General features: G+C 41.0%; 1 protein-coding gene across 1 annotated transcript in view; it reads right to left on the bottom strand.

The window, feature by feature from the left end:
* DUS1L (dihydrouridine synthase 1 like) overlaps positions 1 to 17545 on the bottom strand; it is a 63485-nt gene that overhangs the window by 8381 nt on the left and 37559 nt on the right. The window contains exon 12 of the mRNA XM_053705700.1: positions 16610 to 16647. Coding sequence (XP_053561675.1) covers positions 16610 to 16647 — 38 coding nt within the window. The remainder of the gene's footprint in view (positions 1 to 16609; positions 16648 to 17545) is intronic.

The following is a 17545-nucleotide window of genomic DNA, read 5'->3' on the forward strand; positions in this document are numbered from 1 at the left end:
CTCAACCAAAAGGACAAAGAAATAGAAGAGGCTTTCTGCCCCTTGCGCTTCCCAGAATACACCACAAAAAGAGATGTAGACTGTCTGAAATCCTTTGTAGCCTGAAGATAGAACTTTAAGGAACGAACCACATCCATGTTATGAAGTAACCTCTCCTTAGAAGAAGAAGGGTTAGGACATAAAGGAACAACTATTTTCTAATTGATGTTACGGTTAGACACCACCCTGGGAAGAAACCCCAAACCAGTGCGAAGTACAGCCTTATCCGCATGAAAAACCAGCTAAGAATGCTAACAGTGCAAGGCAGCTAGTTCAGATACTCTGCATGCCGATGCAATGGCCAACAGGAAAAGAACCTTCCAGGACAGAATCTTAATGTCAATGGAGTGCATAAGCTCAAACGGAACCTTCTGCAATTCTTAAGGACCAAGATTAAGCTCCATATATGAGCAGTCTAAAAATACAGGCCTGATTCTAGACAGAGCATGAACAAAATATTGTATGTCAGGGAGCTCAACGAGTCTACTATGCAACAAAACTGATAATGCCGAAATCTGTCACTTTAAAGAACTGGCGGCAAGACCCTTCTCCAAATCCTCTTGGAGAAAGGACAGAATCCTGGATACCTTCACCTTATGCCAAGGATATCCATGCTTCTCACACCAGGACAAGCAGGTCCTTCACACCTTATGGTAGATGCGACAAGTGACTTGCTTCCTTGCCTGAATTAGCGTATCAATCACACTTTCAGAAAAGCCTCTCTTGGCCAAGACAAGGAGTTTATTCTCTGAGGTTGACTGCGTGGAGATTGGAGATTTTGATGTTGAAAAGGACCCTGTTCCAGCAGATCACTGCAACAGGGTAACCTCCACGGCAGAGAGGATGACATCCCCACCAAATCCGCAAACCACATTCTCCGCAGCCATGATGGAGCAATCAGAATGGCCGAAGCTCGCTCTTGTTAATCCGTGCCACTACACGAGATAGAAGTGGTAACGGTGGAAAAATGTAAGCTAGGCTGAACCCCCAAGGCATCTATCAGCTCTGCCTGGGGATCCCTGGACCTCGACCCATATCGGGGTAGCTTGCAATTGAATCTGGACGCCATGAAATCTATCTCCGGCGATCCCCACATGAGACAAATCTCCGCAAACACGGGGTGGAGAGACCATTCCCCCGGATGGAAGGATTGCCTGCTGAGAAAATCTGCTTCCCAATTGTCCACACCTGGAATGTGAATCACTAAGAGCCAGCAGCTGTGGGACTCCGCCCACTCCAAGATCTGAGACACCTCCCTCATGGCTAGGGAGCTCCTCATACCCCCTGGTGGTTGATGTAAGCCACCGAGGTTATGCTGTCAATCTGGAATCTGATGAAGCTGAACGACCCCAAAGGAGGCCATGCCTTCAGAGCATTGTAGATTGCTCAGAGTTCCAGAATATTTAAATCAGAAGGATAGACTCCTTCCGGGGCCATTTTCCTTGTGCCATCCTGGCACCCCAAACAGCTCCCCATCCTGCCAGACTCGCGTCCGTGGTCACAATATCCCAGGATGGTCTCAAGAAGGATGTCCCCATGGACAGTTACTCCGGATCTCCCTCTTGGTGGATCCTTCCGAGTCCGTGCATCCATGGATATTTGCTGAGATAGATTTGAATGATTGTCGTTCCAGTCTCAACATGCACAATTGAAGAGGTCTGAGATGGAACCTGGCGAATGGAATGATGTCTATGCTGGAAACCATGAGTCTGATCACCTCCATACACTGAGCCACCGAGGGGCTTGAGGAGGACTGAAGGGTAAGACAAGAGGACGCAATCTTCCTGTGAGAAATATTTTCATGGACATAATCTATTATCGTGCCCAGGAACTCCACCCTGTTGCTGGGAACCAGGGAACTCTTTCCCGAGTTGATCTTCCAACCGTGAGATTGGAGCAAAAGAAGAAGAGCCCTCGAATGATCCTCTGCGAGTTTGAGCGACGGCGCCTGGACTAGGATGTCGTCCAGATAGGGCACCAAAGCAATGCTTCTGGACATTGCAAGTAGCGTCCCCAGAACCTTCGTGAAGACTCGGGGCCGTCGCCAGACCAAATGGGAGGGCCGCAAAATGGAAATGTTGGTCCAGAAACGCAAATCTTAGGAACGTGAAGTGGTCCCTGTGAATTGGCACATGAAGGTAAGCGTCCTTCAAGTCTATAGTTGTCATGAACTGTCCCTCTTGAACTAGGGGCAGAATAGATCTGATCTTTTCCATTTTGAACAATGGAACACTCAGAAACTTGTTTAAACACTTTAGGTCCAGAATCAGACGGAACATGCCCTCTTCCTTTGGAACCACAAAAAGATTTGATTAGTCGGGGGCCGCCCCCCTCATGCCGATTTTGTCTCAGCAAGCTTCTTGCTCTACTTAGACTTGTTCCAAGAACGAGCAGGCTTCCAAGTTCCCTTGGACTGGTCCGGTTTTGCGGCGGGCTGTTGGTGCTGGGCCTTGTCCACACAAAAGGGACGAAAAGTAGAACCTTTAGGCTTAGCCTTCTTATCCTGTGGTAGGAAAGCTCCCTTGCCTCCCATAACCGTGGACATGATCGAATCCAATCCTGGACCGAACAGAATCTTTCCTTGAAAAGGCAGGGACAATGGCCTCGATTTAGAGGTCATGTCCGCAGACCAAGACTTTAGCCACAGAGCCCTGTGAGTTAAAATGGAAAAACCTGACACCTTAGCGTTCAGGTGAATAATTTGCATATTGGCATCACAGATGAAAGAATTGGCGACCTTCAGCACCTTAATCTTATCCTGTATCTCGTCTATGGAAGTCTCCCCCTCGACCATTTCACACAGGGATTCACACCAATATGTTGCAGCTCCGGCCACCGCAGCTATGGCTGCTGCCGGCTGAAAAACAAACCCTGTGTGTTTAAACATCTTCCTTAACAGGTTTTCCAACTTTTTATCCATGGGCTCTTTATACTACAAACTATCCTCGAGGGGAATAGTTGTCCAATTCGCGAGCATGGAGATAGCACCATCCACCTTAGGGACAGTACCCCACAGCTCAAGCTGAGAGTCTGGAACAGGGAACAGTTTCTTAAAGGAAGAAGAAGGGGAAAAGGTAGAACATAATCACTTCCATTCATTCTTAGCTCAAATTCTCTATCCTAAACCTAAAGTCAGGTTCCTGTGAATCCGGAGGTTTAGATGAGACGGACTTAGACCCAGAAGGGGCCTCCTCCAAAGAGTCGGAGTGGGCCTCGTCATTGTATAACGCCTCTGATATTTCCATAGGCGTAGACAACCCCTGGGCCGTGCCGCCTTGATATGCCCTACGCTTGCGCTTAGCAGAACATGGTAAGGCATGGATCACTTGATACCGCCGTTTACAGTTGATCCGCAAATTCTGAAGGCCAACGAATCTCGCAGGAGTAATGGTTGGACTCTGGGGCGCTTTATGTGCAATTGGAGATGAATGCAGGGAACGCACCTCACGGGACGGGGAACCCTCAGAGGTGGACGGCTCAGTAGTAAGACATACTTTTAGATGTCGTAATTTTATTAAGACATGTGGAGCATAGTTGAGCAGGCTGTTATACCAGAACCTCCTCACAATAAACACAAGAATGAGACCTTGTTAAAGAGGAAGGACCCTCTAACGCGTCAGAGTCCTCCATAGCTTGCGTTGTTATTACGGACTAGATTAACTTAATAAATAGGCACCTTTATAACCTCCAATGGCCGTGGCACTCACCACCTCCTATAACCCAGACTACAGAAACAGTTTCGTCTGCTGCGCAGCTGATCAACAGAGGAAGAGAGATAGCCTCACATTGTCACATGGAATGCCTGGCAGGACCGTCCCTGCCTAAGGAGAAAATGCGCCAAAAAAAGGCTGCACAATACTCCCGTAAGTCACCTGAAAGTTCCACACATTGCCAGAGCCTCATCTCCCAGAAAACGCAGCAATGACACAAACAATATCATGTATAACCCCCCCCCCGATCAATAATCCCCTTTCCATGAATATTAAACCTTGATTCTTTAAAGATAAGAGGCGCCACACTGTGACCCTGTCTTCCGTGTTATAATTATGTAATAAAAAATGAAACAATCTTACCAGAATTTATGCTGTGGAACAGGAACACGGCCCTTCAAGTGCGACAGGTTAGCAGCCTCGCTCCTGACATAAACTTGAGTGTAAAAAGCAGACAGAGAAACGCCGATTGCTTGTAGAGCTGTTAATATGAGTCGGGATGGTTTCGCAGCAAGACTCTCCCTGCATGCCCAGGCTCTCACTAAGAGGCTGACAGGACGATTCAAAACTCTAGTCCCAATGCGAAGAGTACTACCCACCATAAGAGACTACTCCGATCTTCAGCACTTCTCTGCCGTCCTCCTGTGACAAAAGGCAAAGAATGACTGGGGGATGAGGGAAGTGGGGGAGGTATTTAAGCCTTTGGTGTCTTTGCCGCCTCCTGGTGGCCAGGTTCTTAATTCCCAACAGTAATGTATGAAGCCGTGGACTCTCCTCCTCTTTAGATGGAAAATGCAAACTAAAATGGCCCCAAGGACACTGACCAGCAGATAGTCCAGAAACCTAGCTAGAGACCGCAAAATCAGACTCAACTAAGCCAACAATCCTCCAGGAGACACTGTTGCCCAACAGTCGGTCCCTCACCGCTCACTAAAGAGGGGAACACCAGCCTAAAATTTGCTATCATATCACCTCTTTCTCTTCTCTAATCTAAGCTATACATATTTAGGTCATTGAGCCTCTCCTCATACGTTTTTATTTTTGGACCATTTTGGTAGCCCTCCTTTGCACAGATTCAAGTTTGTTTATATTCTTCTGGAGATTTGATCTCCAGAACTGCACACAATACTCAAGATGAGGCCTAACTAATGACCTGTAAAGTGCATAAGAACCTTACTATTTCTGCTTCAAATAAATCTACTAATACAACCAAGCATTCTGCTGGCCTTACTCGCTGCAGTACTATATTGTTTACTAAATTTTAAATCATCTGAAATAATAATTCCCAAGTCCTGTTCCTCATTTGTAACAGTCAGTAAAGTGTCATTGAGTCTGTAATTAACGTTTGGATTTTTCTTCCTTAAATGCATAATTTTACACTTTGCTGTGTTAAACTTTAAATTTCAGTAATTTGTCCAATCCTCCAATTGTTGTATATAAAACTTCTCATTTTGTCTACCCGCCCCCCTCCGTGGACATCTACTCTATTACAAATGTTTGTATCATCTGCAAGCAGACATACTTTTCCCTATAGCCCTGATAAATATGTTAAACAAAACAGGCCCTAGAACTGACCCCTAAGGAACACCATTCGTTTTTTTTTCTACAGCCGTTTAGCTTGTTTTTGTGGAATGTGATCATAAATCTTGTTACCAATATTTTCTAAATAATTTTCTCATACGTAAATAGAAACCCCCCCCACAAAATCTGTATTTATGTAGGGCATTTCCAGAATCATTTATAGAGTGTGCAACTGTAGCCAGGCAAAATATAGAACTAAAATGTACAAATGACTGAAAAATAAGTGGGTTTAATATTTTTTAAAAAAGGAAAAAAATAGCATTATAAATAGCTTTGCAGGGTACAATATTGACAGAATTCCCTTTACAGCCGTTTACATTACGACTATCTTTTGATTTTCTCCTAGATCCAGAATAAAGTTCAGCAAGTAAAGCACACAATGACACACAAAGCATTCCTACTTAGATTTATTTGCACAGATATGTTCTTTCAGCTTACAATAGCATATGGCATTGTAATCTACACAGGAATTGTAATTGTGCATTGTAATTGTACCTAATGGTCAGTGTATTTTTTATTATCGATAAGCAAATTATTCTTATGTCAGATTATCACTAGATGCCTTTATAATCATTGCAGTCACAGATTATTTAAAATGTTTTTTTTCTTTAATAATCTCCGTGTTTAAAGGAACATTTTTCTTTCCATACAAAGTATTTTAATATTTTTCTTAAATGCCCAGAAGATTTCTTATTAATGCTGCAGCTATGAACCAAAAATAGCAGCACTTATCAAGCAATTGCCACCATTTATACCAGTAAATAGTGGACACCATACTGTGTATAGCAATTTCATAACTGAACACAACTACTGGAGTATCTTATGCCCCCAATCTATCTAGATAACCTGAGCACAGATCCTAGCAGAATATCTTACATATCATATAGTGTAGTAGCACACAGATCCTAGCAGAATATCTTACATATCATATAGTGTAGTAGCACACAGATCCTAGCAGAATATCTAACACACAGTCTCTCTTTGGTATGTGAATTGGGTGCCTGCATTTAACTCCTGCCAACGCTGTTTGGTGTCATTTGTATTGCAAGTCTCTCTTTTGGTATGTGTCTGTAGTCTGTGTAATAAGTTATGTATTTACTCTGCTGATATCTTGTCTTTATCTATATGATGTTCAAACCTTTTCAATACTTTTTTATAATTCCTAAATTTTTAATTTCACTAATGGTATAACCCCAGCTTCCCCCAAATTCTATTGTCTGTTATTTTTTACTTATCTCACCCTGAAACAAACTTTCCCAATTGGCCTTTTGACTGCCTTTGATCATGTCATTACCTAATTTATTGCATTCAGCTGAATGCTCTGGCCTATAAATTTAACACTGCTAAGGGGAAGCAATGCAGGTTTACATAGCAGTATTGTAAGATCATCTGTTCACATCTCTTAAGTGAACATTTATAAGTGAGGCACAAAGAATTATACAAGAATTGAACAAGGATTGGACAAGGGATAAGGCAAGTTCTGTTTTAATACTGAATTTTATCCACTGTTTGACTATTTTGTAAAAATGCCCAATATCTTTATATTCCTCTTTGCCACCTTTTGTCTACTTTACTCAATTACTCCTTCACCCTCACCACCTGCACTGGTCATTAGCCCATCTCTCTTAACCTCACCTTGCTTTTGAATTCATGAACCTCACACATTCCGAAAGACTCTCTCTCCCCCTTGCACCTCATCACAAAAACATTACTACAAATCTGGATCTCATGTCACTCTTCCTCTTGCGCATACTAACTGCTGGTGGCATCTCCCCTAATCCTGGCCCCCCACAACTTCCTTGCCCTGCACACCCAAGTGTGTCCAGCAATAGACTTCAAAAACAAAACTCTGGTAACCTTAAAGGGACATTAAACCCCAAAATTGTCTTTTTTTCATTATTCAGATAGACAATACAATTTTTAAAAAGTTTCCAATTTACTTCTATTTTCAAAAATGTTTCATTCTCATGTTATTCTTTGTTGAAGAGATACCTAGGTAGATAGCGTGCACATGCCTGAAGCACTACATGACAGGAAATAGTGCTGCCATCTAGTGCTCCTGCTAATGTATAACATTGCTGCAAAACTGCTGCTATATAGTGCTGCAGACACGTGCACACTCTTGCTTACATTTCTGCTTTTCAAATAAGGATAACAAGAAAACGAAGAAAATAGAAGTAAATTAGAAAGTTGTTTAAAATTTTATGTTCTATCTAAATCATGAATGAAAAAAAAAAAGGGTTTTATGTCCCTTTAATCTTATTCCTCTTGCATCTAAAGCCGCCACCCCCTTCACTTGTGCACTACGGAACTCTTGCTCTGTTTGTAACAAGCTCACTTCTATCCATTCCCTCTTTAACTCGCACTCAATCTTCTGGCTCTCACAGAAACCTGGCTCTCTCTCCTTCAGACACAGCTTCCTCTGCCGCACTGTCACATGAGGGTCTTCACTTCAGCCACACTCCTAGGTCTGACAATAGACAAGGAGGTGGTGTGGGTATTTTACTTTCCTCTCATTGCACCTTTTAACAAATACAGCCCTTCTCTTCCCTCACATTTTCTTAATTCGAAACACACATTATTCTCTCCCCTCTCTATACGTGTTGCAGTCATATACCGCCCCCCTGGCTCCTCAACTCAATTTCTAGATCCCTGGCTACCTTATTTTCTCTCCTCAGATACCCCTGCCCTCATTCTTTGTGACAACAACCTCCTTGCTGATAATCCCGCTGCTTCCTCTGCAAAACAGCTTCTGAAACTCACTTCCTCTTTCAGCCTGTCACAATGGACTGACTCTCCCACTCACAAAGATGGTTACTCCCTTGATCTGATTTTCAGCTATCGATGCACTCTCTCACACTTCACAAACTCACCTTTTCCTCTTTCTGACCATCACCTCCTCATTTGTAACATCACTTCCCTCCCTACAACTCTCTCTCCTTCTACCCCTCACACCAAACTTTACAGAAGAATTAAGTCATTAGATCAGCAACAGCTCACTAGTTCTCTCGAGCTCTCTTCTGCTTTTCCTGCCCTAATGAATCTGCCACTACAACTCCACCCTTACATCGGTCCTTGACAATCTGGCCCCACCTACCACAGCTTGGAAATCCTACACTCATCCTCAGCCCTGGCATACTCATCTGAAACGGTACCTACGCAGATGTTCCCGTACTGAAGAGCGACACTGGAGGAAATCTCTGAGTTCAGCTAACTTTCATCATTACAAGTTCATCTTGAACTCTTACTATTCTGCCCTTAATCTATATAAACAACATTACTTTTCTACTATTATCTCTACTCTTTCTTCAAACCCAAAACGTCAGTTCTCCACATTCCATACTCTTCTCCGCCCACCCCCACCTCCCACTACAACTTCTCTCTCAGCTCAAGATTTTGCCAGCTACTTCAACAAAATCTACTCCATCAGAAATTAAATCGGCTCACAACATACTACCAGTCCCCCCCCCCCCCAAAGGCTCACAATCATCCAAAACTTACAAAGCCAAAAATTTAGCTCTTTTGCCCCTGTTACAGAGGAAGAAGTTTCTGCCCTTATACTGTCCTCTCACCTTACTACCTGTCCACTCGACCCCATCCCCTCACAGCTACTCCCCTCCTTCTCTTGTACCCTTACTCCTATACTCACACACATCTTCAACCTCTCCCTCAGCACTGGTATATTTCCCTCATCTCTTAAACATGCACTGGTCACACCTATCCTCAAAAAAAACTTCTCTCGATCCAACCTCCCCATCCAACTATCGCCCAATTTCCCTACTCCCTCTTGCCTCAAAGCTTCTTGAAAAGCTAGTATATGCACGTCTATCCCATTTCCTTACATTAAACTCCCTCCTTGACCCACTGCAATCTGGATTTCGTCCCCTACACTCCACAGAGACAGCAATTGTTAAGGTCACCAACAGCAAAATCCAAAGGCCACTTCTCTCTACTTATCCTCCTTGATCTGTCTGCAGTCTTTGATACTGTCGACCACCCTCTTTTTTGCTCCAAACCCTCCATTCCTTTGGCATCTGCGACACAGCTCTCTCGTGGTTCTCTTCCTATCTGTCTAACCGTACCTTTGTGTAGCCTTCTCTGTGGTATCCTCTGTCCCGTTACCTCTTTCTGTTGGGGTACCGCAAGGCTCTGTCCTCGGTCCCCTCCTCTTCTCAATCTACACGTCCTCATTAGGTTACTTAATAAAGTTCCACGGGTTTCATTATCATTTGTATGCCAACGACACCAAAATCTACCTCTCTGCACCATAACTATCTCCTTCCTTGCTAACCCCTGTCACTGTCTCTCTCATACCTCATCTTGGATGTCCTCTTACTACCTCAAGCTAAATCTCTCCAAAACTGAGCTCCTTATTTTCCCCCCTTCTTCCAAAATCTCCATCCCCCCCCATTTCTCTATAACTGTTGATAACTCCATCATTACCCCAACCCCACATGCCCGATGTCTTGGGGTCACACTTGACTCAGATCTATCTTTCACACCTCACATTCAGTCCTTGGCTAAAGCCTGCCCCTTCCACCTTAAAAACATTTCTAAAATTAGACATTTCTTTACACAAGACAACTAATATTTTAATCCACTCTCTCATCCTTTCCCACCTCGACTACTGCAACTGCGTCCTCTCTGGTCTCCCTAGCTACCGCCTAGCCCCTTTATAATCCTTAATGAATGCCTCTGTCAGGCTCATCTTCATTACATGTCACTCTTTATCTACTGCACCTCTCTGCCAATCCCTTCACTGGCTTCCTCTTGCCTCCAGTATTAAACACAAAATTCTTACTCTGGCACACAAAGCCCTAAACTGCACTGCACCCCCCCTACATCTCAAACCTTGTCTACAGATACTCTCCCTCCCTCCCGTCCCCTTCGCTCCGCTCATGATCTCTTATTCTCCTCCTCTCTTGTTACCTCCTCACATTCCCGTTTACAAGATTTTTCCCAACTGGCTCACATTTTATGGCACTCTCTGCCTCGCTCCACAAGACTCTCCCCTAGTTTTGAAAGCTTCAAGCGCTCCCTGAAGACTCTACTATTCAGGGATGCATACAACCTCCACAAACCTTCCTATCTCCACTGTTATCCCCTTAAACCCCATAGCATGTAAGCCTATGAGCCAAGCTGATCCTAGTTCACATTCATAAGAGCCGACTACAACAGTGCAACTCTTGGCAGGGCCCTGAACCCACTTGACCCCTGTAAATGTTATTTTGTATACCAAATATGTTCATAATAATAACATATCATATAGTGTAGTAGCACACATCCTAGCAGATTATATAACATACCATATAGTGTTCTAGTACACAGGTCGTAGCAGAGTATCCAATTAAAACTAGTGAAATAAAGGACTTGAATAAAGACGTAAAGTATTGGTTAGCACAAACGCTAATAGAAAGCTACTAATTTAGCTCACAGTTCACAAGAAAAGTTCCAAACGGCATGGCCTTTAATCCATTAACACAGAGGTATTTAACGTTAATAAACATTAATATGAGAGTATTGAGGAGCAAGCTATGAATTATTTAGGAGCCAGACAAGGGTGTTTGTAAATAGCTATATTTACAATAATGAAAAGAAAAAAGAAAAAAAATAATAATAGGTAGAAGCACTCCCACCTCTGTACTGAATGAATGTAAACAACCAGATATATGAATGCAGTACACCTTTCTCTGTTATATACAGAAGCACAGGGTATCATTAAAAATTTCCAATACCATTTGAACATTTCTTTGATATCTACAAATTCTTTGTAGTGGCTGCTCTTCAGATGAAACCCCAGACTAGAGGTTTGAGTTTACTAGGGTACTCTGAGGCCTTAGTACCTGTACTGGTTTCAGGTCTCTTTTTGTTCGGATTTCATTTGGGACAATATATTCATATGCATTGTGTGCGAAGGTGCAACACAACATGGCACCTGATTGTTTCACAGCTGTATACGTAGAATAATCCAGATATTTATGTTCAAGAGAACACTCTATTTCTGCACTAAACATAGTAACATAGTAGATAAGGTTGAAAAAAGACTGAAGTCCATCGAGTTCAACCTATACAAATCTAAAATACTTTCAAAAATCTCCAGTTAAGCTTAAATAACCCCATTAAAATGTGACCCATTTAATACTAGCAATCATATCCATGAATTTCGTTTATATACAGAAATTTATCCAGACTATTTTTAAATGTATCTATGGTATTGGCATTCACTACCTCCTTTGGTAATGAGTTCCACAATTTTATTGCTCTTTCAGTGAAAAAACGTTTCCGTTGCAGGAGATTAAATCTCCTTTCCTCCAACCTTAAATTATGACCTCTTGTCAGAAACAATTTTCTTGGAATAAACAGAGCTTCTGCCATCTCTGTATATGGGCCTTGAATATACTTATATAAAGTAATCATGTCACCTCTCAAGCGCCTTTTTTCTAGAGAAAACAGACCCAGTTTGGCTAGCCTCTCCTCATAGGTTAATTTCTCCAATCCCCTTATTAGCTTTGTGGCCCTTCTCTGAACTTTTTCTAGTTCTGCAATATCTTTTTTAGCAATCGGTCCCCAGAACTGCACTCCAAACTCAAGGTGAGGTCTTACCAGGGCTTTATATAATGACAGAATTATGCTTTCCTCCCTTGAATCAATGCCTCTTTTAATACATGCTAGTATCTTATTAGCCTTTGAAGGCGCTGCCCTGCATTGTGCACCCATCTTTAGCTTGTTATCTATTACTACTCCCAAATCCCTTTCCTTCTGTGTTTGGCTAAGTCTTGTCCCATTTAAAAAATACGTAGCCTGCTTATTTTTACTTCCAAAATGTAGAACCTTACATTTTTCCGTATTAAATCTCATTTTCCATTCACTTGCCCATAGTTCTAATTTTAGCAAATCCCTTTGTAAAGAGAGTTCGTCCTGCTCTGACCTAATGACCTTACTTAACTTAGTATCATCTGCAAAAATAGAGATGTCGCTATTTAATCCTTGCTCCAAGTCATTTATAAAAATATTAAAAAGAACAGGGCCCAGTACTGATCCCTGGGGGACGCCACCAATTACCTTTGTCCAATCTGAGTATGATCCATTTACTACTACTCGTTGCTCCCTATCTTTTATCCAGTTATTTATCCATGAGCTAACATTTTCAGCTATTCCCAGTCCCTTAATTTTGTGCATTAATCTCTCATGTGGCACTGTATCAAATGCCTTTGCAAAATCTAAGTATATAGTCACATGGCTTTATTTCTGGATACAAAAATACTGGCCCTATGCCAAGACAGAGGAGAAATATGCAATATAATCAATATTTACAGATAGCAAGCGTGTGTCGCATTGTATGTTCAACATGGCTAAAACAGTACTCCAGACACTGTTGCTATATAGTGCTTAAGAAACGTGCACAATTATGACCCTACATCAGTATGCTTTCATGGAAAGATGTGAAGTTTATACCAAGGATACAATTTCTTTAATTGTACACTATATAAACCATTGCAGCACAACACTGTATCCCTGATTTCAGACTGGCAGCTTGACATCTCACATAAACTTGTTACGGTACTACAACCTGGCAATATTCTAGCTCGCCATCACCGGCTCTTTAAAGGGACAATACACAATTTGGACTGTAATATAACAGGTTTAGTTCTTTTTAGTAAAAACATTGCAATACACTTATTTATTATTGTGTCCTCTTACTCTGTGATACTGAACATTGTGGGCTTTACAATTCCAGTTAAAAGTGGAAAGGCCAACTCCAGAATAGGGACATGAAACCCAATATTTTTCTTTAGTAATTCAGACAGAACAAACTATTTTACATAAGTTACCAATTTACTTCTTTGTTGAAGAGATACCTAGGTAGGTGTCTGGAGCACTACAGGTCAGGAAATAGTGCTGACATCTAGTGCTCTTGCAAGTTATTGCTTTCTTACAAAACTCCTGCAATATAGTGCTCCAGACACGTGCACGCTCTTGAGCTTATGTACCTGCTTTTCAACAAAAGATAAAGAGAATGAAGAATAATTGATATTAGAAGTAAATTAGAAAGTTGTTTAAAACCGAACGCTCTATCTGAATCATGAAAGAAAATATTTTGTTTTATTTGATGCCCCTTTAACACTGCTATATTCCAGCTCTTGGTTGTACATTCCAGTGACCCATTTATAGCTGCCTTTAAAGGGACACTAAACCCATTTTTTTTCTTTCATGATCCAGATAGAGCATGCAGTTATGCAGTTCTTTAGCAATTCTTTCTAATTTACTCCTATTATCAAATTTTCTTTGTTCTCTTGCTATCTTTATTTAAAAAGCAGCAATGTGATGCAAAGGAGCTGGACCATTTTTGGTTGAGAACCTGGGTTATACTTGCTTATTGGTGGGTAAATGTAAGACTCCAATAAGCAAGCTATATCCATGGTGCTGAACCTAAAATGGTCTGGCTGCTAAGATTTATATTCCTGCTTTTAAAATAAAGATAGCAAGAGAACAAAGACAAATTGGTAATAGGAGTAAATTAGAAAGTTGCTTAAAATTTCATTGTCTATCTGAATCATGAAAGAAAAAATGTTGGGATTCAGTGTCCCTTTAACCCCTTAATGACCGGACCATTTTTCAATTTTCTTACCCTTAATGACAATGGCTATTTTTACATTTCTGCAGTGTTTGCGTTTAGCTGTAATTTTCCTCTTACTCGTTTACTGTACCCACACATATTATATACCGTTTTTCTCGTCATTAAATGGACTTTCTAAAGATACCATTATTTTCATCATATCTTATAATTTACTAAAAAAAAAATGATAAAATATGAGGAAAAAATGGAAAAAAACACACTTTTTCTAACTTTGACCCCCAAAATCTGTTACACATCTACACCCACCAAAAAACACCCATGCTAAATAGTTTCTAAATTTTGTCCTGAGTTTAGAAATACCCAATGTTTACATTTTCTTTGCTTTTTTTGCAATTTATGGGGCAATAAATACAAGTAGCACTTTGCTATTTCCAAACCACTTTTTTTCAAAATGAGCGCTAGTTACTTTGGAACCCTGATATCTGTCAGGAATACCTGAATATCCCTTGACATGTATATATTTTGTTTTAGAAGACATCCCAAGTATTGATCTAGGCCCATTTTGGTATATTTCATGCCACCATTTCACCGCCAAATACGATAAAAAAAAAAAAAAAAAGTTCACTTTTTCACAAATTTTGTCACAAACTTTAGGTTTCCCACTGAAATTATTTACAAACAGCTTCTGCAATTATGGCACAAATGGTTGTAAATGCTTCTCTGGGATCCCCTTTGTTCAGAAATAACAGACTTATATGGCTTTGTGGTTGCTTTTTGGTAATTAGAAGGCCGCTAAATGCCGCTGCGCACCACACATGTTTTATGCCCAGGAGTGAAGGGGTTAATTAGGGAGCTTGTAGGGTTAATTTTAGCTTTAGTGTAGTGTAGTAGACAACTCCAAGTATTGATCTAGGCCCATTTTGGTATATTTTATGCCACCATTTCACCGCCAAATGCGAGCAAATAAAAAAAAAAACGTTACATTTTTCACAATTTTAGGTTTCTCACTGAAATTATTTACAAACAGCTTGTGCTATTATGGCAGAAATTGTTGTAAAAGCTTCTCTGGGATCCCCTTTGTTCAGAAATAGCAGACTTATATGGCTTTGGCGTTGCTTTTTGGTAATTAGAAGGCCGCTAAATGCCGCTGCGCACCACACATGTTTTATGCCCAGGAGTGAAGGGGTTAATTAGGGAGCTTGTAGGGTTAATTTTAGCTTTAGTGTAGTGTAGTAGACAACTCCAAGTATTGATCTAGGCCCATTTTGGTATATTTTATGCCACCATTTCACCGCCAAATGCGAGCAAATAAAAAAAAAAAACGTTACATTTTTCACAATTTTAGGTTTCTCACTGAAATTATTTACAAACAGCTTGTGCTATTATGGCAGAAATTGTTGTAAAAGCTTCTCTGGGATCCCCTTTGTTCAGAAATAGCAGACTTATATGGCTTTGGCGTTGCTTTTTGGTAATTAGAAGGCCGCTAAATGCTGCTGCGCACCACACGTGAATTATGCCCAGCAGTGAAGGGGTTAAATTAGGTAGCTTGTAGGGAGCTTGCAGGGTTAATTTTAGAGATCAGCCTCCCACCTGACACATCCCACCCCCTGATCCCTCCCAAACAGCTCTCTTCCCTCCCCCGCCCCACAATTGTTACCGCCATCTTAAGTACTGGCAGAAAGTCTGCCAGTACTAAATAAAAGAGTTTTTTTTTTTTTTTTTAAATAAAAATTATAAAATATTTTAGTTGTGATGGACCCCTGCCTTAGCACCAACCTCCCTGATCCCCCCCTCCAGCTCTCTAACCCTCTCCCCTACCTAATTACCGCCATCTTGGGTACTGGCAGCTGTCTGCCAGTACCCAGTTTGGCCCCACTGGCCAAACTATTTAAATTTTATTTATAACTTTTATTTGTATTTTTTATACAAATTTATTTCTGTAGTGTAGCAGCCCCCCCACAATACCCCCACCCCCTCCCCCTCCCAGATCCTTTTATATGTAAAAAAAAAAAAAAAAAAAATTTAACTTTTTTTTCCCACTTCCTTCATTGGTGTCAGTGTGGTAATGTGTGCACGTGCACGCGCATACACGCGCGCACCCGTGCACGCGCATCGTGCATGTGTGCGTGCGCATCGTGCACGCGCGCGCATACGCTCCCTCCTCCCACTGGGCAAAGGCACCATCACTACCGATGCAGAGAGGGCCACAGAGTGGCTCTCTCTGCATCGGAGGCTTGTAAAGGGGTATTGCAGGATGCCTCCATATCGAGGCATCACTGCAATACCCTCAGAGCTGCTGGAAGTGATTGTGATCACTTCCAGCACTCTGTTAGACAACTGACGTACCAGGTACGTCCATTGTCATTAACTGCTTGTTAATGCATGACGTACCTGGTACGTCAGTTGTCATTAAGGGGTTAATTGGCCTCAGCAGAGAAGGAAAGTAAGCTTAAAACATTGCTGTGTGCACTACATTATGGACACTATAAAAATTACCCTTCTATTTTCAATATTAAAACACCCAATATATTTTTTTTTTTAAATTACATATTATTGTCAGGCTAAATAAATGATTCTTTCTTGCATTTATTTCCAGTTCAAAATCCCTTTTAAATGTATGCTATGTGGTAGATGCACTCCTCTCATTTTCTATGCACATTATATAAAATAGGAGAAAAACAACAGACAGACGCACACGTACCTTGGGATTTCCACACTGGTCACATTTTGCATATTTAGCTGAAATATAAAGAAAGAAATCAAACAATGTTTCATGGCTTCTCGTGTAACATACATGATCTATTGTGGTAGTTACTTGCAAGTTGGATGCTAAATGTTGAAGGTGCAATTAACATAATTCTCAGAATTTTAACAAATGAGGTTGGCAGCTGATATAACAATAATTTTGTCTGGCCTTTAAAATTTATTTAGAGCTACACAAGTTTTAAACCTGTATGTCTACTTAAACTTTCATGACTTAGAGCATGCAATTTTAAGCAACTTTCTAATTAACTCATATTATAAATTTCTTTGTTCTCTTGGTATCTTTATTTAAAAAAATCAAGAATTTAAGCTTAGGAGCCGTCCCCATTTTTGGCTCAGTTCCTAATCTTACATTCCTGCTTTTTAAATAAAGATGTCAAGAGAACAAAGAAAAACATAATTTATGTAAGAACTTACCTGATAAATTCATTTCTTTCATATTAACAAGAGTCCATGAGCTAGTGACGTATGGGATATACATTCCTACCAGGAGGGGCAAAGTTTCCCAAACCTTAAAATGCCTATAAATACACCCCTCACCACACCCACAAATCAGTTTAACGAATAGCCAAGAAGTGGGGTGATAAGAAAAAAAGTGCGAAGCATATAAAATAAGGAATTGGAATAATTGTGCTTTATACAAAAAAGTCATAACCACCACAAAAAAGGGTGGGCCTCATGGACTCTTGTTAATATGAAAGAAATGAATTTATCAGGTAAGTTCTTACATAAATTATGTTTTCTTTCATGTAATTAACAAGAGTCCATGAGCTAGTGACGTATGGGATAATGACTACCCAAGATGTGGATCTTTCCACACAAGAGTCACTAGAGAGGGAGGGATAAAATAAAGACAGCCAATTCCTGCTGAAAA

This window comes from Bombina bombina, chromosome 1 (assembly GCF_027579735.1).
Source record: "Bombina bombina isolate aBomBom1 chromosome 1, aBomBom1.pri, whole genome shotgun sequence".
NCBI lineage: Eukaryota > Metazoa > Chordata > Amphibia > Anura > Bombinatoridae > Bombina > Bombina bombina.